We start from the raw sequence: 23,788 nt of genomic DNA, 5'->3' as shown, positions 1-23,788 counted from the left end.
AAGCTTGGGGATGCCCAAGGCATCCCAAGATAATATTTCTAGAAGTCTCAAGCATCTAAGCTTGGGGATGCCCCGGTAGGCATTCCACCTTTCTTCATCAACAATTCTCGGTTAGTATCGGTTAATCCTAAGTTTTTGCTTCTTCACATGAGTTGTACTATCCTTGAAATGTCATTTTATTTTAATTTTGCTTGCTGTTTTAATAAAATACTTAGATCTGAAAGTTTTAAATAAGAGAGAGTCCTCACATAGCTATCTATTTACTTAACTACTCATTTGATTCACTTATATCTTTTTGGAGTAGCTTGTCATTTACTGTTGTGCTTCACTTATATCCTATGAGTAAATTGTTGAATAAATTGAATGTAATGAAGTTGAAATCATATCATGCCAAGTGGTAGCTTCACATTGGGTTTAGAAAGTGAAATATTTTGAAGCTTGACAATCACAATATTGGTCATACAAGCAAGTCCTGAATGGTTACTGTCGGAGTAAATGGCCACGGGTAGCCTAACCGACTACCCCTGGTTCTTCAGAAAAATTATCAGGCCTTTGGGCCTTCAAGCACTCCAAGCATTTGGGCCGCCTTCCCTGGCCGGCTACCTCTGAGGCCGACTCCCGGAAGGCGACCCAGCCTCAAGCAACCCCTCCCCAGGACGACTACGGGGTGGCCGACTCCAAGAAGCCGGCCAAGAAGCATACCGACTCCAAGAAGCCGGCCGAGACCACAACCACCAAAGCTGTTCCCACATAACGGCGACAAGACGGGGTGTGGCCACAGTGCGGCCAACTACCCCCGAAGCCCGAGGCGGGCATGGCTACAGGAGGCCGTACGGGGTGGCCGTCTCCCATGCGGCTCGGCACTGTAGCCATGCTAGCCTCGACGTCATCCACGACAGACTCCCGTACGGCCCACGGGCGGCGGGCCCCTTCAGCCAGAGAGAGGCGTGAAGGCGGCCTGGCCTTTCCCAGTCGGCCAAGAGCGTAGCCGGCCCCCAGAAGCCGGCTACTCCCTTCCTCGAAGCAGGAGCCCCATTAAGGAGACAAGACGAGGTAAGGCTACAGTGAGAACCCCCGAGGCGGCCCACTGTAGCCACGCTTACCTCGACAAAGCCCTCGTCATCAGAGGCGAGGCTACAGTAAGCAGCCGCCGACAAGACCCTAGGCGGTGGGGCCGGCCTGTCGACCAAGAAGCCGGCAGCCGGCGGGACCCATCAGTCGGCGGGACCCAGCAACCGGCGGAGAAGCCGGCGAGCGTAGACACTGACGGCTGGGACCAGCGCCCAGCCGGATTACCATTGTACCCCCGGGGGGTAGGCCTATATAAACCCCCCGGAGCACCCATGCAAAGGGTTGGCCTCTGAGCATAGTTGGCTTCTAAGCATAACACACACACACACACACCATAGAGAGAGAGAAGTTAGGGCTAGCCTTGTTCTTCTTCTCCCTTGAACCCCAAACAGCTCTAGGAGCGATTGTAGCTACCTTTCCTTGATCTAGTGATCATGCGGAGACCCCGCAGAGCAGGACTAGGGGTGTTATCTCCTCGGAGAGCCCCGAACCTGGGTAAGATCTGCCGGCGTGCATGTCTTCGCCTCATCCCGTTTCCAGGCACCGGCGACGTCTTATTGGCACCCACAATGATAAGCCATCTGTTGGCATATGTCGCACCAACCACCCGACAGTTACTATAAGGAAGAGAACTTTCACATGCAAATACACTATCTTGGAAATATTTTGTGATTGTGAGCCCCCATCAAAATATTATATGCCAATTGTTGATGTTGGACAAGGAAGACAACGTAATGGTTTATGTAATTTCATATTCACATAGAAGTTATATTGTCATAGATCCTTTAACATGTGGTGCTTGCCCCCCCATCTTTGCTAGCCAAAAATTCCGCACCAAGTAGAGATACTACTTGTGTATCCAAAAACCCTTAAACCCAAATCTTATTTTCAAGAGTCCACCATACCTACCTAAGGATTGAGCAAGATCCTTCAATAAGTTGTCATCGGTGCAATAAGGCAATAAAAATTGCTTCTAAAAGTGTTAGATCATTTAGTGTAAGAGAAAATTGAGCGTTGTACGAACTTGTGATGGCAAAGAATAAAAGCGTCAGACTGCATAATAAAGGTTGCTATCATATGGGGCAATATAACGTGACGTTCTTTTGCACTAAGGGGTTGAGCATACAAACAAATAAGCGCATGGAAACCTCTGCTTCCCTCTGCGAAGGGCCTATCTTTTACTATTCAGTATTTACTTTTATGCAAAGACTCAAAGTTTTTCTCTCTATTCCTTTTTATTTTTATCTTTTGGCAAGCATCATGTGGTGAGGAAAGATCTAGGCACATATATCCAGTTGGATATGGGTAGCATGAGTTATTATTGTTGACATCACCCTTGAGGTGAATACGTTGGGAGGCGAAAAAGCCCCTATCTTTCTATGTGTCCGGTCGAAACGTTTTGCTCATGTGTATGCGGTGAGTGTTAGCAATCATAGAAGACTATATGATGGTTCAGTATGTGGAGCTCTTACTTAGACTCTGTTGAATAAGTTGAATTGCAATTGCTTGGTGACTGAGAATATAGGTTGTTGAGTTTCAAGAGAATTCGTTGTTTGAACATTAACATGTGAATTGGTTGCTACTATAACATGAGAAGCTTTATAAGAAAGAATTGTTGTTATGATGCTAGGAAAAGTGATTGAAATTGTCATTGATCAAACTTGTGCACTTTGCTAGCATTCACACTTCATAAATTATCTCTTTTATCATTTACCTACTCGAGGACGAGTAGGAGTTAAGCTTGGGGATGCTGATACGTCTCCAACGTGTCTATAATTTATGAAGTATTCATGCTAATATATTACCATTATTGGATGTTTTACAATCATTTTATAGCAACTTTATATCATTTTTTGGGACTAACCTATTGACCCAGTGCCCAGTGCCAGTTGCCGTTTTTGCTTGTTTTTTACATCCTACGAAATCAATATCCAACAGAGTCCAAACACCGCGAAACTTTTTGTGGATTTTTTATGGACCAGAAGACTCCCGATGGGCCAGAGCAGCACCTGGAGGTGCCCTAAGGGGGGGCACAACCCACCAGGGCGCCCCTGGGGGCCCAAGCGTGCCCAGGTGGGTTGTGCCCACCTCGGTGGCCTCCCGCACCCCCTCTTTGCCCTATAAAATCAAAAATATTCCAAAAACCCTCGTGGTTGACCTAGATCAGAAGTTTCGCTGCCGCAAGGCTCTGTACCCATAAGAAACCAATCTAGATCCCGTTCCGGCACTCCACCGGAGGGGGGAATCATCACCGGTGGCCATTGTCGGTGACAAAACCGGCGGATCTCGGGTAGTGGGTCCCGAACTGTGCGTCTAAGGTCGATGGTAACAGGAGACGGAGGACATGATGTTTACCCAGGTTCGGGCCCTCTCGATGGAGGTAATACCCTACTTCCTACTTGATTGATCTTGATGAATATGAGGATTACAAGAGTTGATCTACCACGAGATCGTAATGGCTAAACCCTAGATGTCTAGCCTGTATGATTGTGATTGCCTCTACGGACTAAACCCTCCGGTTTATATAGACACCGGAGGGGCCTAGGGTTGTACATAGTTGGTTTACGGAGGAAGGAATCTTCATATCCGAACGCCAATCTTGACATCCACGCAAAGGAGTGTCCCATCCGGACACGGGAGGAAGTCTTCGATCTTGTATCTTCATGGCCCATCAGTTCGGCCCATGTCACATAGCCCGGACATCCGAGGACCCCTTAATCCAGGACTCCCTCAGTAGCCCCTGAACCAGGCTTCAATGACGATATGTCCGGCGCGCAGATTGTCTTCGGCATTGCAAGGCGGGTTCCTCCTCCGAATACTTCAAAGTAGTCTTCGAACACAGAGAACGTGTCCGGCTCTGCAAAACAAGCTCCGCAAAGTGTATAATATTTAACAAGTCCCATCTACTGACATCTTCTATAGTGAGACGCCACGTTTACGCCCGGTCATTATTTCGAACCGTTTTTTAGCCTCCCGCTTCGTGTTTCGAGATGCGGTTTTCATTGGCACGTCTTGTCAAAGCAGAGATCGTGTCCCCTTATTGCGGGATTCTCATCAATACGGGCATGGGTAATCCAACCGCGTTGTCTGCACGGCCCTTGGGGAATATGCGAGTTTTAGGCGAATGGGGAGGCGCTTGATATTCGTTGCCTTTATAAAGAGATAAGGATTCCCCTTTCACCCACGCCTTCTTTCTCTCTGCCCACCCATTCTCGAGCTCCAGCGCCCAAGCTTCAATCCTTTCCGCCTCAAAAAGCACTCCGACCATGTCTGGATCTGGAGCGCAGGGCAAGTGGATGGCCTCCTCCATCACGGAGAAGGACATCACGAAGCTCCGGGAGGCGGGGTACTTGGCCCAGGAAATCACCCACCGGCTTCCGACCAAGGGGCAGATCGTCCCCACCCCGGAGCCCCATGAGAGGGTGGTGTTCATTCCCCACTTCGTCCGCGGGTTAGGGTTTCCTCTCCACCCCTTCGTCCGCGGACTCATGTTCTACTATGGGCTAGATTTCCACGATCTAGCTCCAAATTCCTTCCTCAACATTTTGGCATTCATTGTCATCTGCGAGGCCTTCCTCCGCATCCCACCTCGCTTCGGATTGTGGCTAAAGATCTTCAATGTGAAGCCGAAGGTGGTGGGTGATCAACACGCAGAGTGCGGAGGCGCTATGGTGAGCAAGCTGTCCAACGTCTCATGGCCCAAAGGTACCTTCGTGGAGACCGTCAAAGGGTGGCAACAGCAGTGGTTCTATGTCACAGAGCCCCATGACACCACCTGGGCCGCGGCTCCCGAATTTAAGTCCGGGGCCCCGATGCGGCTCACCTCCTGGCTAGAGAAGCGCCTGGACTGGGCTTCATCGGACGAGCTGACAGCGCTGCAGACGCGCATCAAGAGCATGGTGGACAAGAACATCAAGCTTGTCAATGTGATCCAGGTGATGCTTTTTTGACGGATCATTCCTTGCCAAAGCCGGACTTGCCATCTGTGGGAGTTTGATCCGGCCAAGCACCAGACCTTGCAACAGTTCTTCGGTGCTACACACGAAGGCACCTGGAAGGTGCTTTTTAAGGCCAATGAGACGTGGCCAAAGACGACCGAGGACCGTGGGCACAACCTGACCCGTGTCGCCAGTTCGGTAAGTTTTTTGTATTTCAAGGTGTATCCTTCACCTGTACATTCGAGGAAGATGTCTAAGCTTCCCTATCTATCTTTTCAGGGCTGGACAAAGAAGGTGGAGCGGATCCAGTGTCTGGCTCCGCTGCTTGAAGACCCAACTATCCCACTTCTGACAAAGATGCTAGTCCTGGCGCCCTACCAGGCGCCGGAGAAGAAGGCCAAGAAGAAGGGCCTGGCGGGAAGAGGCGGCCTTCGCCGTAAAGGCACTTCGGACGTGATGTCCGAAGACGCCGAAACCCACTCCTCCCCCACCACCGAGGATGAGGAGGAGGAGGAGGAAAGCAACTCCCCCTTGAGGGGGGAAGGAAGAAAAGGGCGGCCTCCATGAATCTGGAGGCAGAGGCATCCAAGAAGGGGAAGGTTTCCCTCGCGGACAACTCCGCGTTGGACACTGATAGCAGTTCCGAGTGGCACCCCAGGGAGAAGCCCCTGGTCGAATCGTAAGTACTCGAAGGCACTTATACACACATATATCCAACTTCTTTACTTTGTGGTTTTAATATGTCGAATCATGTGCTACAGTCCGGCCCACGCCTGCCCCTAGCGATCCTCATCTTCGGGGAATTCGCTGGATCGAAATGTGATGGACAGCGGGTCACTTCCGGCGGCCTCTTCTCCCAAGGCCACGGACGATGCCGAGGTGTTGTCCCGAAGGACCTTCCCAGGCCAGGGAGAGGTATAGGAGGCCATCACGGTGGCGCTAGAGGGTGATACCTCGGCCGCCGGACATGTGGGGGAGCAAATCCCCTCGGAGACTGGTGATGGGGGCCATATCCAATTCGGCCCCTAGCCGAATACTATTCCGGAGGCCCATACGGCTCCGGAATCAGGCAATCAGCCTCCTTCGAAAGAAGGAGGTGCACCTATTCCGCCGGTGACCTCTGTCCATCCAGAGGCACCGGATACTCTCCTGGAAGCGCTGCAAAGTGCTTCCATTGTTGAGGAACACCGTACCCTCATGGGTACGGTGGTTGAGAGGGTTCAGTCCGCTAAGAGAAGACTGTCCGAAGCCTGCACCAGCCTTCTAACAGGCTTTGAGGTATGTAACGTAATTATGCAAAAAGAATGTCATAGTATAGACAGTAGCCCCTGAGACTCTGTCCGATGTTCGAAAAGAAAAGCCAGACAGAGGATCAAATAATTTTCACCGGAGACTAACCATACATGTCTATGCGAATAAGCAGGCGTCGATGCTGGCTGCGACCTCCCATTCTGCCGAAGTCTCCAAACTGAAGCAGAGTCTGGAGCGGGCCGAGGAAGAGCTCGGCCGTGTGAAACATCAGCTAGAGGACAAGCAAGGTATGCAATGGCCTATTCAGCTCTAGAATGATATGAATTGTTTGTGTTGATCATGTTATCATGATATTTCGTAGGAGCTGCGACCGAGGTGGAGTCCCTCAAGAACGCGCTGGCCGAGGCCCAGAAGAGAGCGGCAAAGGAACAAGCCGCCCGCGAAAAACATGAGGCGAGGGTCGGGGAGGTCCAGCAGGAGCTTCTGGACGCCGTAAAGAAGTACGAGTCCTTGGAGCGCAAGAGTGCGGACCAAGAGTCCGAACTTGCTAAGGCCCGCCAAAGTGCACAAGAGGCCCGGGTTGAAGCCCAGGGCGCCCTCCAGGAAATCCAGGAGGCCAGGAAAATCGTGGCGGGTAAGGCCTTTATTATGCAGAGCAAATATGTGAAGAAAAGGTACCTCTTACTGACCCGAATTTGGAGTTCTCCAGGGGCGTTTGCGGATCTGCCGCCCAGTGTTGCTGATGCTGCGGAGTTCTTTCGAGCCGAAGAGCGGAGCTCAACAGAGAAGCTGTTCTGGTCACAATACCTTGCGCCAGAGCATCCGGTGCCCTTTAGCGACCAGCTGAAATAGCTGACCGAACTGCATAGGGTGTCCGAATTGGCCATGAAGGATTTTATAATCCGTCTATGGCCTGCCAAAGCCATACCCAGCAGCTACTTCGGGCTCATGAAGCGGCTGGTCGACGCCTGCCCTCGGCTTGACACCATCAAGCGGTCGGTCTGCATCGAAGGTGCGCGGGATGGCCTTCGCCCGTGTCAAGGTGCAGTGGGCGAAGATGGACGCCGTCAAGCTTGCAACCGAGGGACCGCCCGCGGGCAAGGAGCACAGCACGCCTGAGCGGTATTTTGATGATGTCCTGAAGGGATCCCGCATTGTGGAGGGCCAGTGTGCAAAAGACATTATCTTTGAATGAATACATTCATGTTATCTCGTCCTGTATTATGAAACAAAGCCGATATGTAATATAATGCTTGTTGTTTATTTAAATTTTTACCTCCTTTGCGACCGTTTTATTAAATCTGAGAGTTGGCCAGTCGTCGGCTTCAGCCCCCACGTAGGTAGTACGGGGGTGTTCGGGTTGAAACCTAAACACTCTTGATCCAAAAGTTTGGTCCTTGAAGGAGGTGTTTAGCGCGACGAACCAGACAATCGGACTATGTGGCTTTATCACCCTCACTTAGCCATGGGAGTTTGTCATTTAGGAATGTAGGCGCGGCCCCTAGTATTTGTTAATCCGGACTAGGGTGCTGTAGACACCTGATCGGGTGGAGGCCGTTCCGTCGCATAATGCGGGAAAAATCGCGAGAGATTTTAACCTCCGAATAGCTGCACAGCTCTCGCCGCATCATGACAGTCAGTTTTCGGCTTTCTCTACTGAGGTGTTTATCCGGATAAACCAGGAACACAATCACAGTAGTTCTCCCTTGACTACCCTAGCCGATAGGACGGAACGTAAGGTAGTAAGCACAGGAGCTGGGCAACCCAACTATTGACCAAAGACATGATTCGGAGCCGATGCATATAATGCTAAATTCGGGGTGCGAACTATACTGTAAAAAGTGTTCGGACCTGTTGCCGTAGTATGGAGCGCAATGAAGCCCCTGGCAAATTAAAGCGTACCAAAGTGTACGGGTGCAATCGATAAGAATAGCAAAATAAAATGAAGTAGTAAGCAAGTGCCACATAAGTTGGGCCGCAAACTGTTTCCATTATAATTTGATTAATACGTCAAAGCATATTTGTACAAATAGTGGGATAAGCAAAAGGGCTATTTAACATGCCGAGACCGAGGGGGAGCTGCATGCGGGTCCTGAAAACAGGTAGAGTGATCGTCAAGAAGACCACCTAGAGATTCCCCCACACGTCTATGCCACTTGCCACCTTGGTATATCCATCATTCGAAAGGATCGATGATCAGGCCGTCGTGAGGGGCCTGTGGAAAAGAAACCTGAAAGGGATAAAAAGAAAAGGGAAAGTATGTGTGCCTAGGGAAGGTCGAGCCGTATTATGGACCACAATCGAGTTATGCGTCCGTCTTTGCCCATGGTATTTTGGGTGCGTAGTTATGTATGCGCGGTACGTACGCCGCCATTTGGTCGGGACTGAGACGGAGGCCGAATTGCTAGTCGAACTCCTGACGAGATGGACTGTCAAGCTGCGGAGTAGTCCGGACTCGTTTGACAGTGTCCGGAAGCTTGGCCGCTGAATTAAAATTCTGCTTGATAAGGCCGCTCTGTACTTCCGCTGCCAGGGCCGCGGTGTGCTCCTCGGTACGGAGGGAGCGTTCCGTGTTTCCATTTACTGTTATGAAACCGCGTGGTCCGGGCATCTTGAGTTTGAGATAAGCATATTGTGGCACCGCATTGAATCGAGCAAATGCAGTTCGTCCGAGCAGTGCGTGATAGCCACTGCGGAAGGGGACGATATCGAAGATCAAGTCTTCGCTTCGGAAGTTGTCCGGGGATCCGAAGACGAATTCCAATGTGATTGAGCCCGTGCAGCGGGCCTCTACACCTGGTATGACTCCTTTAAAGGTAGTTTTTGTGGGTTTGATCCTTGATGGATCGATGCCCATCTTGCGGACTGTATCCTGATAGAGCAGGTTGAGGCTGCTGCCACCGTCCATGACGACTCGCGTGAGGTGGAATCCATCAATGATTGGGTCGAGGACCAATGCGGCCGAACCATGATGACAGATACTGGTCGGATGGTCCCTGCGATCGAAGGTGATTGGGCAGGACGACCATGGGTTGAATTTTGGGGTGATTGGCTCTATCGCGTAGACGTCCCTGAGCGCGCATTTGCGCTCCCTCTTGGGGATATGGGTAATGTATATCATGCTCACCGTTTTGACCTGGGGGGGAACTTCTTTTGTCCCCCTGTGTTCGGCGGATGAGGCTCCTCGTCGTCGTCCTCACTCTGTGACCCCTTCTCCTTGTTCTCGGTATTTAACTTGCCGGCCTGTTTAAAGACCCAACAGCTTCTGTTGGTATGATTGGATGGTTTATCTGCGGTGCCGTGGATCTGACATGGACGATCGAGTATGCGGTCCAAGCTAGATGAGCCCGGATTGTTTCTTTTAAATGGCTTCTTCCGCTGGCCGAACTTGGAGCCACTGAATCCGGCGTTGACCGCCGTGTCATCGGTATTGTCAGCGTTGCTTCAACGCTTGTGCCTGTTGCGTCGGGGCTTGCCGTTGCTATTTCTGGCTTCAGAGGTGCCAGGTTCGCTTGCGTTACTATTGCTACGAGCTAGACAACTATCTTCGCCCGCGCAAAAGCGGGTCATAAGTGCCGTGAGGGCTGCCATGGACTTCGACTTTTCTTGGCCGAGGTGTCGGGCGAGCCATTCGTCGTGGATGCTATGCTTAAAGGCCGCTAGGGCTTCGGCATCCGGACAGTCGACGATCTGGTTCTTTTTAGTTAGGAACCTAGTCCAGAATTTCCTGGCTAACTCTCCGGGCTGTTGAACTATGTGACTTAAGTCACCGACATCCGGAGGTCGGACGTATGTACCTTGGAAGTTGTCGCGGAAGGCGTCTTCCAAGTCCTCCCAGCTGCCAATGGAGCTTTCTAGCAGACTGTTTAACCAGTGCCGAGCTGGTCCCTTCAGTTTTAGCGGGAGGTACTTGACGGCATGAAGATCATCACCGCGGGCCATATGAATATGGAGAAGAAAGTCCTCAATCCATACCGCGGGATCTGTTGTTCCATCATATGATTTGATATTCACGGGTTTAAACCCTTCTGGGAATTCATGCTCCATTACTTCATCAGTGAAGCAGAGGGGGTGTGCGGCGCCTCTATATCGGGCCAAGTCGCAACGTAGCTCGGATGGAGTCCGTCTGCGGTTTTCGGCCCGGACGCAGTTATGCTTATCATGTCCGGCTAGATAGCCGTCGTCGCGCGTCGGGGCATGCCCCCGCGATCCGTAGATCGATCTGGTCTAACCTACTCTATTTTCCAGGTCCTGCCGCAGGTCATATGTATATCCCCGAGCTGTTGTGTCTCTACCTTTGTGGGAGGTGGTATGGGCTGGTGTTCGGCTTGAGTTGCCGTTTTGTCCCGGCCACGTGGTGGTCGGTCAGCCGCATTACACGCTGATGGAATGGGCTCAAGTGCCTCGTCATCGAATTGAGGTAGCAGTTTACGCTTCGGATATCTTTTGGTTGGGCGCTCGAGGCCGTATTCCTCGGCTGCCAGGAAATTAGTCCACCTGTCGTTGAGTAGATCTTGATCAGCTTGAAGCTGCTGTTGTTTCTTTTTCAGGCTCCTTGCAGTGGCTATAAGCCGGCGCTTAAAGTGCTCCTGCTCGAGGGTTCCTCAGGCACAATAAAGTCTTCGTCGCCGAGGCTCACCTCATCCTCAGAGAGTGGAAGATAATTACTGTCCTCCGAGTCTTCGTTTACAGCCTGCTCATCAGGGCTAACTTGCCCATCTTCCCGATCGTCCTGTTCGGAGGTTGGCTCGACGGGGTCTTCTTGGTCTTCGGCATCGTCCAGAGTATTGTTGTCTCTCGTGCCGGTACTGCTGTCTTTTCCACGACGTGATTTAGAGCAGCGCCGCTGACGTCGACGCTTTGGTTGTATCTCAGGAGGTTTATCCTCGACTGTATTTTTCTCGTTATCGCCGTTACCCTCTTTGGGTGTATCCACCATGTACACGTCATACAAAGAGGTGGCCGTCCATTGTCCGGTAAACGACGGGTTTTGGGCCTGTTCTTCTCCGGCATCGTCGTCCATACCGTCGACATCTTTGGAGCCGTAATCGAGCATGTCAGTTAAGTCCTCGACAGTGGCTATGAAGTGGGTGGTGGGTGGGATGTAAAATTCCCCTCTCTCAGCCCCTAATCCGGGCTGGGCGTAGTTCGGATGTTGCTCCTCTGTAATGACGAGGGATCGCATCAAGTCCAGAGCCTCGCTTAAAGGCGAGGTTTGGCCGGTGAGAAGAGAGTCCGTGGAGTATAGCGGGAGGGAGACTCCTTGGCCGAGCTCACACGATGCTGACTCCGAGGGTTCGGAGCCAGTGTCCGGAGAAGAGTCTGGCTTCACGAGGGTTGCCAGCGACACTACTTCCTCTGGCTCTCCCGTACTGGGCTTAGTGGCCGCAGATAGTCTGGCAGGCTCAGGAATCCCGTCTTCGGACCTGGCTATGCGCTCCGGATCTAAAGCCAGAGCGGAGTTTGGGGTTGTGAACCCTTGGAAGATCAAGTCTCCTCGGATATCAGCGACATAGTCCAGATTTCCAAAACTAATCTGGTGACCTGGGGCGTAGCTGTCGATCTGCTCTAGATGGCCAAGCGAGTTGGCCCGCAGTGCGAAACCGCCGAATACAAAGATCTGGCCGGGGAGAAAAACCTCCTCCAGGGCGGCATTGTTGTAGGACTGATGGAGCCATCGAACCTCCTGATGACGACACATCGGAACTCTCAATGAAAGCACCAATGTCGGTGTCAAAACCGGCGGATCTCGGGTAGGGGGTCCTGAACTGTGCGTCTAAGGTTGATGGTAACAGGAGACAGGGGACACGATGTTTACCCAGGTTCGGGCCCTCTCGATGGAGGTAATACCCTACTTCCTGCTTGATTGATCTTGATGAATATGAGGATTACAAGAGTTGATCTACCACGAGATCGTAATGGCTAAACCCTAGATGTCTAGCCTGTATGATTGTGATTGCCTCTATGGACTAAACCCTCTAGTTTATATAGACACCGGAGGGGCCTAGGGTTGTACAGAGTCGGTTTACGGAGGAGGAATCTTCATATCGGAACGCCAAGCTTGCCATCTACGCAAAGGAGAGTCCCATCCGGACACGGGAGGAAGTCTTCTATCTTGTATCTTCATGGCCCATCAGTCCGGCCCACGTCACATAGCCCGGACGTCCGAGGACCCCTTAATCCAGGACTCCCTCAGCCATCTTCATCATCCCGGCGGCCACCACGATGAGGAGGGAGTAGTCCACCCTCGGAGCTGAGGGTTTGTACCAGTAGCTATGTGTTTAATCTCTCTCTCTCGTATTCTTGAGATGTCACGATCTTGATGTATCGCGGACTTTGTTGATATAGTCGGATCATATGGTGTTTTCCCCTCTCTATTTTTTTGTGATGAATTGAGTTTTCCCTTTGAGATTTCATTGTTATCAGATTGAATACTTTTATGGATTTGAGAGCACTTGATATATGTCTTGCATATGAATACTCGTGGTGACAATGGGGTATCGTATTGATTCACTTGATATATGTTTTGGCACTCAACTCGCGGATTCCCGAGGTGGCATTGGGGTAATCTACACATAGGGGTTGATGCACGTTCTTGTCTTTGTTTCTCTGGTAGAAATCTTGGGGCACTCTTTGAGGTTCTTTGTGTTGGATTGAGTATTATGAATCTGAAATTATTTGGTGTAATTTTAGTACGAACTCTTGGATAGATCGATCGGAAAGAATAGCTTCGAGGTGGTTCTTCTTATGTTCTCCGCTAGATAGGAACTTTGGAGTGATTCCTCATCGCACTTTGAGGGTGGTTATATGATCCCATTATATTAGCACTATTGAGAGATTGCACCAGCGAAAGTACGCCCTAGGCCTCATTTTCAAGCATTGCAATACCATTTTTGTGCCCGTTTACTATTTGCTACCTTACTATTTTTATTTATTCAAATTATAAAAATATATTTCTGCCATCTATATTACACTTTTATCACCATCTCTTCGCTGAACTGGTGCACCTATACAATTTTCCATTGTATTAGGTGTGTTGGGGACACAAGAGATTTCTTGTATTTGGTTGCAGGGTTGCTTGAGAGAGACCATGTTCATCCTACACATCCCACGGATTGATAAACCTTAGGTCATCCACTTGAGGGAAAATTGGTACTATCCTACAAAACTCTGCGCTTGGAGGCCCAACATGAGTCTACAAGAATAAAGTTGCATAGTAGACATCAGCCATCTCTTTCTCCAAAAAGAACCTCTCTAAGATAAACACCGACCTGCTAGTTCCGATCTGCCTTCTCCTCTTTGCTTTCATAGGTCAATCACACCTTGAGCGTCAGTTTCAGTAAGCACATGTCGTAGTCTCATATCACATGCTAATTGCACGCCATCCCGTACCACATAGGCTTCCATGGTAAGAGCATTTGGTGCATGCTCAAACCAAGGAGTCCGAGCCTGAATCAAAGCTACGTAATTTCTACAAAAAGTAGCACCCTGATGGCCAGCCACTACAAAACTTGTTTGAGATATATGAATTTGTTTGATATCTTTAGTTTCTTTGTTGCATTATTCTCTTCAATATATCCTGTCCGATCTATTTATCTTTCTTTCGCCAAATTTGATATTTGATCTCCAAGAGGGAGTTGTGTATGATAGTTAGGTTCCACAGAAAATGTAAAAGGCTTGCATTGTGTTGTTCCCACTAGGGATAAAAAGATGATTGGGTAGTTGTCCTTTGTGTAGGGTGAAGACAATATGTCATCTACTTCATGTCTTCATACTTAATGCAACACCATGTTTTACTTAATACTTTAAGATACATGCTAGACATCAGTCTTGGGTGGAATATTAGCTTGGACGTGATGCTCCTATGCTGATTATGCCGTGGATAGTCATAGTTATAAAAGTTGCAATTTAATCGTTATGCAATTGTAATTTGTTCACCACACCATGCTATCTTTTGGAGAGAAACTACTAGTGAACCTCTGGTTCACGGTCCATTCTTCTCCTATTCTTTCAACCTCGATCAAACACTCTCTTTACAATTCCTTGTTTTTACTTTCTTGCTGCAATCAAATCTTCCATACACTCGTACATTTAATCCTTGTAACCAGCAAAGCTAGTGATGAGATTGAGAACCTCGCTAGTTTCATTGAGGGCCAAGACATTTTTTGTATTTGTGCATGCATGTACTGATAATTGGATGTTCTACAACTCCTACTGGTTCGATAAACCTTAAGGTCATTCACTTGTGGGAAATTGCTGCTTGCTATAAACCTTTGCACTTGGGGCCAAACACCTTCCTGGTTCAAAGGAAGCAAGCCTTTTTCTGACGCTGTTGCTAGGGACTTCACGTATACTCAATCCAAGCTATCACGGTTTTGCCAAGTCTTTTTGGGTTGCTGTTTGGTTCTGTTTTGCGTATTTAACCATAGATTTTGCAGACCTTTACCTTCCTAATTATCTACTTTGCTTAGTTACTTTTTTTCTTGTTATTTTGCTTTTCCGCTTTCCAAAAAACTCAAAAAATAAAAAATAGTTAAATTCCAGTAGGTTTTACTTTTGTTTTTTTATCGTTATCATGACTAGTTCTTCACTTTCTATCGCTTCTCCCGAGTTAGAAATGATCCACTTTAAACAAAAGAGTGGAGAAATTCTAAAATATGCTTGGTTTAGAATGCTAGGTGCTCATAAAAGGTCCACAATCAAACATGATGTTAAGGTACTCCTTAGGAATATTTATGTGGGCTATCCAAGAGAAGCTCTATGACGAGATCAACATCACAACTGGAGACGACTAGGAAGAGGTTTCCGACGAGGATATCCATATGATGCCTTACCTCAAAGTCGTCGTCCTTGAGGGACTACGCACACACCCACTGGCGCACTTCATGCTGCTGCACAAGGCGATGGAGAGCATGTGGCGGGTACCTGATCCCGAAGCGTGCCACTGTGAACTTCATGGTGGCAGAGATGGGCAGGGACGAACGAGAGATGGAGAAGCTGACGAAGTTCGTGCCAGAGCGATTCTTGTCGGGAGGCGATGGCGAGGGGATGGATGTGGCTGGCAGCAGAGAGATCAGGATGATGCCGTTCGACGTCAGTAGGAGGATCTGTGCCGGGCTCGGCATCGCCAGGCTTCATCTGGAGTACTTTGTGGGCTATTTGGTCAATGAGTTGTGGCATGAGGTTCCAAGCGATGAGGTGGACTTCGCCGAGAAGCCGGAGTTCACCCTCATCATGGCCAAACCACTATGCGCGAGGTTGGTGCCTAGAAGCAGGAGCTGACAGTGCTTACAATCACACTACTTGCCAAACCTACTTGTCTGAACCGAATGTTTAGATGTGTATATCTCAGCGACTGATGTTTCATGGAATCTCATCTGATCTTTTTGAGCTTCAGTTAACAGAGCAAATACCATTCTCATCTTTATTTTAAATTAGAGTCACACCAAGGATATAAATCTAGGGAAATTTTGTTTTTGCCACTTTAACTTTTGCCCATTTTCCTTATGCCACTCTAAAATTTAACATTTCACTTTTGCCACTTTTAACTTTTGACAATGTATCTCAATTATCATTGTAAAATAACTTGCCTTGAACAACAAGAAGGCAAAAATGATGGAGACAAGAATGTTATAGGATATATTACTAAATATTATAAATATCTTTTTGGTCATCCAGAGAGATCGACTATATCCTTGGATATTGATAATTGTAGGACAATACCTAGTGATGTTGTGGATAAGCTAAAAGCTGAATCTCTTTAGAGGAAATTAAAAATGCATTGTTTGGGATGACTCATAATAAATCACCAGGCCATCATGGGTTTACTGTTGAGTTCTACCAACACTTTTGGGATCTGGTTGAAAATGACATTAAGGTTTGATGATTTTCATACTGGACATTTAGACACATATCTAGGCTCAATTATGGAAATTTTCACTTTTGTCCCTAAAACTAAAGATGCAAACCAAATTCATAAATTCAGGCCCATCAGTCTATTGAATGTAAGTTTTAAAACCTAAGTACTTATGAACAGACTTAATGGGATTGCTGGTGAGGTAATTTCCCCAATACAACTTGCCTTTGTTAGAAAGAGGTACATTATGAAGGGAGTACTCATTCTACATGAGGCTTTGAATAGCATTAATAATAGGAAACAAAGTGTTTTGCTATTTAAAGTAGACTTTGAAAAAGCCTATGACAAATTTTAATGGACTTTTGTTTTGCAAATGCTTAAAATTAAATATTTCCAAGATAAATGGATTGACTGGGTTATGCACACTATAAATGGGGGCAAAATGTGTATAAAAGTCAATGAAAGTCTAGGACCCTATTTTCCTACTCACAAAGGGCTGCGGCAGGGGGACTCTCTTTTCCCTCTTATCTTTCATTTGGTTGTGGATGCCTTGGCCATGTTAATGGATAAAGCCAGAATAAATGGACTGATTATGGGTGTGTTGGAGGAAAATATTGACAATGAGATTAATATGTTACAATATGTTGATAACACAATTTTCCTCTTGCAAGATAACTATAATAGTGCACATAATCTAAATGTTTTATTTTGTCTTTTTGAACAAATGCTAGGCTTGAAAATTAATTTTCATAAAAGTGATTTTTTCTTGTTTGGAGATACTGTCAACAAGGCATAGGAATTTGCAAAGATTTTCACCCGCGCTATGGGTTCTCTGCCTATGAGATACCTTGGGCAACCTATTGATGAGAAGAGAATTAGAAATAAAATTTGGAAACTACCCGAGCATAAAACGGAGAAGAAATGTAGTAATTCGCAAGGTAAGCTGCTTGCTAGTGCTGGGAGGATAAATCTTGTTCAATCCTCACCAACTGGCATTCCATACTTTATGATGTCCTTTTATGGACTCCCTATTGGGGTTAATACGAGGATGGATTTTTTAGGGCTAAACTTGTGTGGAAAGAAGAAGATAAGAAAAAATATCATTAAGTGGAGATGGTCTGAGGTGTGTAGACCTAAAGATATGGGAGGTTTAGAAATTCCAAATTTAGCTTTAATGAAGAAAGCTTTGCTTGTAAAATGGTGGTGGAAATTGTTTAATACTGATGGACTATGGCAGGAGTTGTTGGTTAATAAATACCAAAAAAATGAGGGGTGTGGCTAAGATTAAATATAAACAAGGGGACTCACAATTCTGGTATGAACTTATTAAACACAAAGATCATTCCTGTCATTATGTAGATTTTTGGTTGGAAATGGGAAGAATGTGAGAATTGGGAAAATTGGTGGGTTGGAGATAAAGCACTCAAAGATAATTTCCCTAGGCTTTATAATTTGTGTTTTGATAAAAATAAATTAGTAAGTGCGATTTTGAATAAAGGATTAGATCCTGTCCATTTTAGAAGAACTCTTTATGGGGACTCACTGGAATTGTGGGACCACAAGAGGGTTGTGCCATTGTGACTTTGATTGAACAGAGAGATGAAATTAAATGGTCTCCGTGTAAAACGGCATATATATTGTTAAGTCTTACTGTAGACATACTATTGAGAATGGGGTGAAATATCCACATAACTTCATGTGTAAGATTAAGATGCCCCCTAGTGTGAAGGTTTTTCTTTGGTTGGTGCTAAGAAATAGTATTCTGACCAAAGAAAATCTCTTAGAAGAGGTTGGACTGGTGATAAAAAATGCCCTTCGTGTATGCACGATGAGAGTGTTGATCGTCTCCTTTTCAGATGCTCCATTGCTAAGTTGCTCTGGAATATTATAAAATGTTCCTTTGATGTACAAAACATACCTGGTAATGTTGGTGATATGTTTAAGACATGGTTAATTATTTTAATAAGAATGAAAGAAACCTGGTATCTGTTGGGATTTTGGCTATATTCTAGAAAATTTGGAAATTGGGAAAGGGACATTTGCATTTGTGCCCCTAACTCAAACCCACTACTCAAATTTGCCCCTAATTTTGAAGCATGCTCAAATTTTCCCCTCTACAGTTATTTCCCCTCATAGAAATACCCTTTCGTGCCGTTTCCGTCCAGTCATATTTGTCGTGAGTGACCATGCTCACCGGCGGCTCACCGTAGGTGGCCAGATGACTGCGAGAGGAGGGCGCGAGGCGCACGGTGTATCTGCTCGACACACGCCAAGCGTGCTAGGCGTTGCAGCAATAGGTGGTAATGCACGCGCACGACCACCCATGGTCGGTCATGGCGGCCGACTTCATGCTGTGAGCTACGGGCACGAAATTGAGCGGCGGAAGAGGGCATTAGGGGCACGACCTTACATAGATGACGGGATGGATGCCGGGGAGGTCCGCTGGCTCGGGGCCGCATAATTTCGGAAGTCAATAGCGATGACCGTGGTGGAGGATGGGGTCCTGGGCGTCGTCTACGGGTGGTCCATGCCTGATTCACCGCGTGGGGTGGACAAGAGCCGGCCGGCGTTGCTCATGGACATGCTCCGCTGTCTCGAGTTGCTGGCCACGGTGCCTAACAATGGCGTCCTCGGCACACTCTACGGCAAGAAGTAGAGGAAAGGGACGAGTAAGAATATTTCCATGGGTCGCGAGGCCGCTGTGGCAGCCGCAACTGCTGTTGTCTCCGCCCCCGTGGTCCTCACCCGTAGGTGCGCCGGCGATGGCCATCATCAATCGAGCCGTGCACAGGTCAGAGAGAGAGAGAGAGATTATGAGAGATAATAATTTATTTTATTATTATTTCAGTTGGGTCTACCTGTAAGTGATAGAGTCTTTTCCATAGTTTAATGTTTCCTAGTTTGAACCAATATGTAAGTGTGTGAGATAGAGGGCTGAGAGAAATAGTTTTTCCTTTCATTTTTTAGAGTGGGTGCTGCATGTCAATGACATAAGGAGGCAGGGGCAACAATGTCCGGAAAACGTCTAGTAGACGGTCAAAGCCCTTTGACCGGACGAAAACGGAACGGAAGGTATTTTTATAAGGGGAACTAACGACAAAGGGGCAAATTTGAGCATGCTCCAAAATTAGGGGCAAATCTGAGTAGTGGGTTCGAGTTAGGGGCACAAATGCAAATGTCCCATTGAGAAATGATGTGATTTTTGATAATAATAATGTTACTGATCCTTGTGTGCCTGTTAATTTGATCATTAAAATGCTTCATGATCGATTCATCTTGCAGATAAACCCAGAAAGACAAAGCCTAATGTGGGAGGGTGTAATTTTTTTAGATGATCGCTGGTGAAGTCTTTATTGCCGCGCTGGGATGGAGGATGACCCACAGGATTGCTGCCGGGTAATGGAGATGGAAGATACAGTCCTCCACCAAGTTGAAGTTCTCTTTGGCTTTCACCGGTTGCCGCCGGACTTGGCTTTTACCCTCCCAGATGGATACTTTTGCTTCTGTTTCCTGCTACTCGAATTATCTAAACTGTATGGATTTGGTCGTAACATCTGTTCTGGAGATCTGGTTTGTGGAATTCCCAGGATGATGATGTTGGAGTCTTAAACATTGCCCTAGTGGTTATTGGCATATAGGCTGATGTAGCCTCACCTCCTTGTGATCTTGATAGATAGATGGGTCTAGCTCATGTTGTTTTGTCTCGATCGCGCATCGTGTCTTTTGCTGCTTTTTGCGTAGCTTTTCATTCTGGTTGTGATAGTTTGTTACAGACAAGTAGTTTCTAATAATAGAAATCGGAGAGGGAGCTCTCTTTATCAATTTTTTGTCTTATCTAGATATTAATATCTGCTTTTTATTATCAATTTCCCACTATTAAAATTGAAGGAAGAAACATAAGCTAATTTTCTTTCCTTGAACAGCAAATCAAGAGTGTCATTCTAGGTTGATCAAGCAATTGACTATTCAAAGATTACAAGGGTTCATCAGTCCCAATGTTAGTATACGGTCAAACATCCCATCCTTTGCCTGTCCTCTTCCTTTTTCTTTCTCCATACAAGAAGTGCAGAGTTGCAATCCTTTACCACCAATCTAGAGGGTTGAAGAAACCAACCATGTTGCATAACAAACCGAAAGAAAAAGGTGGAGTCGTCGCACCAAAAGCCAGCCAACCGCTAGCCCTGGTTGACACACCAACGGCCAAGATACGAAAAGAGCCAACATATCTGACAACGCCTAACCTCATAGGCCTTTCCCAGACGCTAGACCAAACATCTCGAAGACTCAAAGTAGGGAGAGGCCGAAAATACCTTATTTAACTTGCCATCATAAATACCACCTGGTTGATGCTGCGAGGGAAACTAAACCTAAGGGAAATAATTGTACTTGTTAAAACTAAGAAAAACAAAAGGGATGGGTTCCTAGTCCTCCAACCGCCGATGAGACCGCTAAATGAGAAGACGGCTGAGACCGTGGCATGGAGAAGACCTTGACTATTACTCCCTCCGTTTATAAATGTAAGATGATTTGAATATTTCAATATGACCTACATATAGACTGAAATGAGTGAACAAACACACTAAAACATGTCTATATATATCTGATTCACAAAAAGTTTGAACATCTTATATTTATGAACAGAGGGTGTAGCATATGTCTATTTTCATGGCACTGAACAACTCATGAACTAACACCAATCGTGAAGAACCAAACAACAACATAGCTATCAGGAGCAAATATGTTCGGGGTACCAAAACAATGTCCTCTAGTGTTCCCTCTCTTGCTACTTCCTTTCTTCAACGTTCCTACACATGCCTCCTCCCCTCCATATTTTTTGATAGGGATAATTGGTTTTATGCCCTAGTTGGGTCACACTCGGCACATTTACCCCTAGTTTTCGAAAACACTAGTTCCCGCCCAAACCACTAGAGGCATAAAACCAATTATCCATTTTTTTAATAACCCCTCCCCCACCCATGTCACATCACATCTATGATTTTACCCACCATGTTTTCCATGAAAACCAACTCTTACTTGCTTACCAAATAAAATCTTGTTTATTAGGTATGTCAATGGGTGCTCATTAATTGACAGCTAGATTTTTTTAATCAATTATAGTACACATTAACAATAAGATGACAGGTAATTACTGTGATTGCCTAAAAAATCATTAATAATTTATCACCAGAAATGTGCAAATTATATGCACGGGCAGTTACTTAGCGGAAACGTTCCTTCGCACGCGAGCGATTTCCTTAGTATGTGGGAAACCGTTTCAAAGCATTGATATCACACAAAGAAAAACTAATTTTCCTATCTATTACTATTTGCCTTTTCTTATCGATTTTTCACGATTAAAAATCGAAGAGGGAGTAATTTTCTTTCCTTGAGCAGCAATTCGAAAGTGCCAATGTAGATTGACTATCGGAAGATTCCAAGGGCTCGTCAGCCCTGACGTCAGCACACGGTCGAACATTCCCTTCCTTCTTTTCCAAGCACTAGGGCGATGACGTAAACACGATCAACACGTTCCATCCGCTGGTTAAAACGGCAACCGCACAGCTCCACACCGTCCTCATCTCAGTCCTCCGCATCCATTCCAGCAGCAGCAGAGAGCGGAAGAGCACCACACGCTCGCCATGGACACGTGGCACATCTTCCTCGGTTCGATCCTCTTCGCCATCCCGCTGATCCTACTCCTCCGCGGCCGCAAGGGCGGCCGGCTCCGCGTCCCGCCGGGCCCGCCGTCCTTGCCGGTGCTCGGCAGCGTGGTGTGGCTGAACAACTCGCTCGCCGACGTGGAGCCCCTGCTCCGGCGCCTCTTCTCGCGCTACGGCCCCATCGTGTCCCTGCGCGTGGGGTCCCGCCTCTCCATCTTCGTCGCCGACCGCCGCCTCGCCCACGCGGCGCTCGTCGAGCGCGGCGCCACGCTCGCGGACCGCCCCGCCCTCCCTTCGCTCAAGCTGCTGGGCGAGAACAACAACACCATCACGCGCGCCAGCTACGGGCCCGTCTGGCGCCTCCTGCGCCGCAACCTCGTCTCCGAGACGCTGCACCCGTCCCGCGTCCGACTCTTCGCGCCCGCGCGCTCCTGGGTGCGCCGCGTGCTCGCCGAGAAGCTGCGTGATGAGTCGTCGTCCGGCGGCGCGGCCGTCGTGGAGACGTTCCAGTACGCCATGTTCTGCCTCCTCGTGCTCATGTGCTTCGGTGAGCGGCTCGACGAGGCCACGGTCCGCGCGATCGCTGCCGCCCAGCGCGAACTGCTCATCTACAGGTCGAGGAAGATGCCCATCTTCTCCTTCCTGCCGTCGGTGACCAAGCATCTCTACCGCGACCGCCTCCAGACCGTGCACGCCATGCAGCGGCGGAAGAAGGACCTGTTCGTGCCGCTGATCAACGCTCGGCGGGAGTACAGGAAAAGCGGCGGCGAGCCCAAGAAAGAGAGCACGTTCGAGCACTCCTACGTCGACGCCCTGCTCGACATAAAGCTCCCCGAGGAGGGAAACCGCCCGCTGACCGACGACGAGATGATCAACCTCTGTTCCGAGTTCCTGGACGCCGGGACCGACACCACCTCCACCGGGTTGCAGTGGATCATGGCCGAGCTGGTCAAGAACCCGGCCATCCAGGAGAAGCTCTACAAAGAGATCAGTGCCACGAAGGGGGACGACCAGGACGAGGTCTCGGAGGAGGACGTCCACAAGATGCCGTACCTCAAGGCGGTGGTCCTCGAGGGCCTCCGGAAGCACCCACCGGCGCACTTCGTGCTACCGCACAAGGCGGCGGAAGACATGGAAATCGGCGGGTACCTGATTCCCAAGGGGGCGACGGTGAACTTCATGGTGGCCGAGATGAGCAGGGACGAGCGGGAGTGGGAGAAGCCAACGGAGTTCGTGCCGGAGCGGTTCCTGCCAGGCGGCGCGGGCGAAGCTGTGGACGTGACCGGCAACCGGGAGATCAAGATGATGCCGTTCGGCGTGGGCCGGAGGATCTGCGCCGGGCTGGGCATCGCCATGCTCCACCTGGAGTACTTCGTGGCCAACATGGTGAGGGAGTTCGAGTGGGAGGAGGTCGCCGGCGAGGAGGTGGACTTCGCCGAGAAGAACGAGTTCACCGTCGTCATGAAGAAGCCGCTGCGCCCACGCCTCGTGCCCCGAAGGGCCTGAGACAAAGTCCATCTCCATCAGCCAGTAGTCAAATCCGACCAATAGTCCACTCCTATCGCTTCGGTCGTTCTTGTTTAGTTACTCCATGTTGATAATGGTTAATTCGTTGCTGTACGATGGAATATTACTAGTGCCGCTTTCGAGAAATTGAGGTGTTTACCACTGTCTACTGGTTCGTGCTGCGTGTTTACTACTCCAGCAATTGATTCTTCGTTCAGAGGCCGGTTACATATGTTAGTTGATTGAGCAAGCAAGAGCACAGATTTCCTGCCTGGTTGAATTTCCTGGTCCAGATGGAGCTTGTTGACACGGATGCGCGAGAGCTCGGAAAGCGTGACATGAGTGGATGAGGCAGGAGCCAGTGCTCGTAGGCACGATAAGTCTCCGAGAAAGAGAGGAAGGCGGGGCAGAGATATCTCCGGAGTGTTGATGACAAGTACTCCTAGTTTGTAAAAAAAAAAATACTCCCCTCCAATGCATATTACTCGTCGTTCATCCGTTTGAGA

General features: G+C 48.3%; 1 protein-coding gene and 1 pseudogene across 1 annotated transcript; both read left to right on the top strand.

The window, feature by feature from the left end:
• Positions 1-14,696: 14,696 nt before the first annotated feature.
• LOC109771661 (cytochrome P450 89A2-like) lies at positions 14,697-15,542 on the top strand (annotated as a pseudogene).
• Positions 15,543-21,650: 6,108 nt separating this feature from the next.
• Positions 21,651-23,451, top strand: LOC109771656 (cytochrome P450 89A2). Its single transcript, XM_020330354.4, has one exon. The coding sequence runs from the start codon at positions 21,756-21,758 to the stop codon at positions 23,280-23,282; it is 1,527 nt and encodes a 508-aa protein (XP_020185943.1). The 5' UTR covers positions 21,651-21,755; the 3' UTR covers positions 23,283-23,451.
• Positions 23,452-23,788: the final 337 nt, after the last annotated feature.

Source organism: Aegilops tauschii, chromosome 1 (genome assembly GCF_002575655.3).
Source record: "Aegilops tauschii subsp. strangulata cultivar AL8/78 chromosome 1, Aet v6.0, whole genome shotgun sequence".
Taxonomy (NCBI): Eukaryota; Viridiplantae; Streptophyta; class Magnoliopsida; order Poales; family Poaceae; genus Aegilops; species Aegilops tauschii.
This window is presented reverse-complemented; position numbering and strand designations above follow the sequence as displayed.

Excerpts from the sequence above, each read along its gene's own strand:
- LOC109771656 (XM_020330354.4), top strand. The coding sequence starts at position 21,756 with ATGGACACGTGGCACATCTTCCTCGGTTCGATCCTCTTCGCCATCCCG.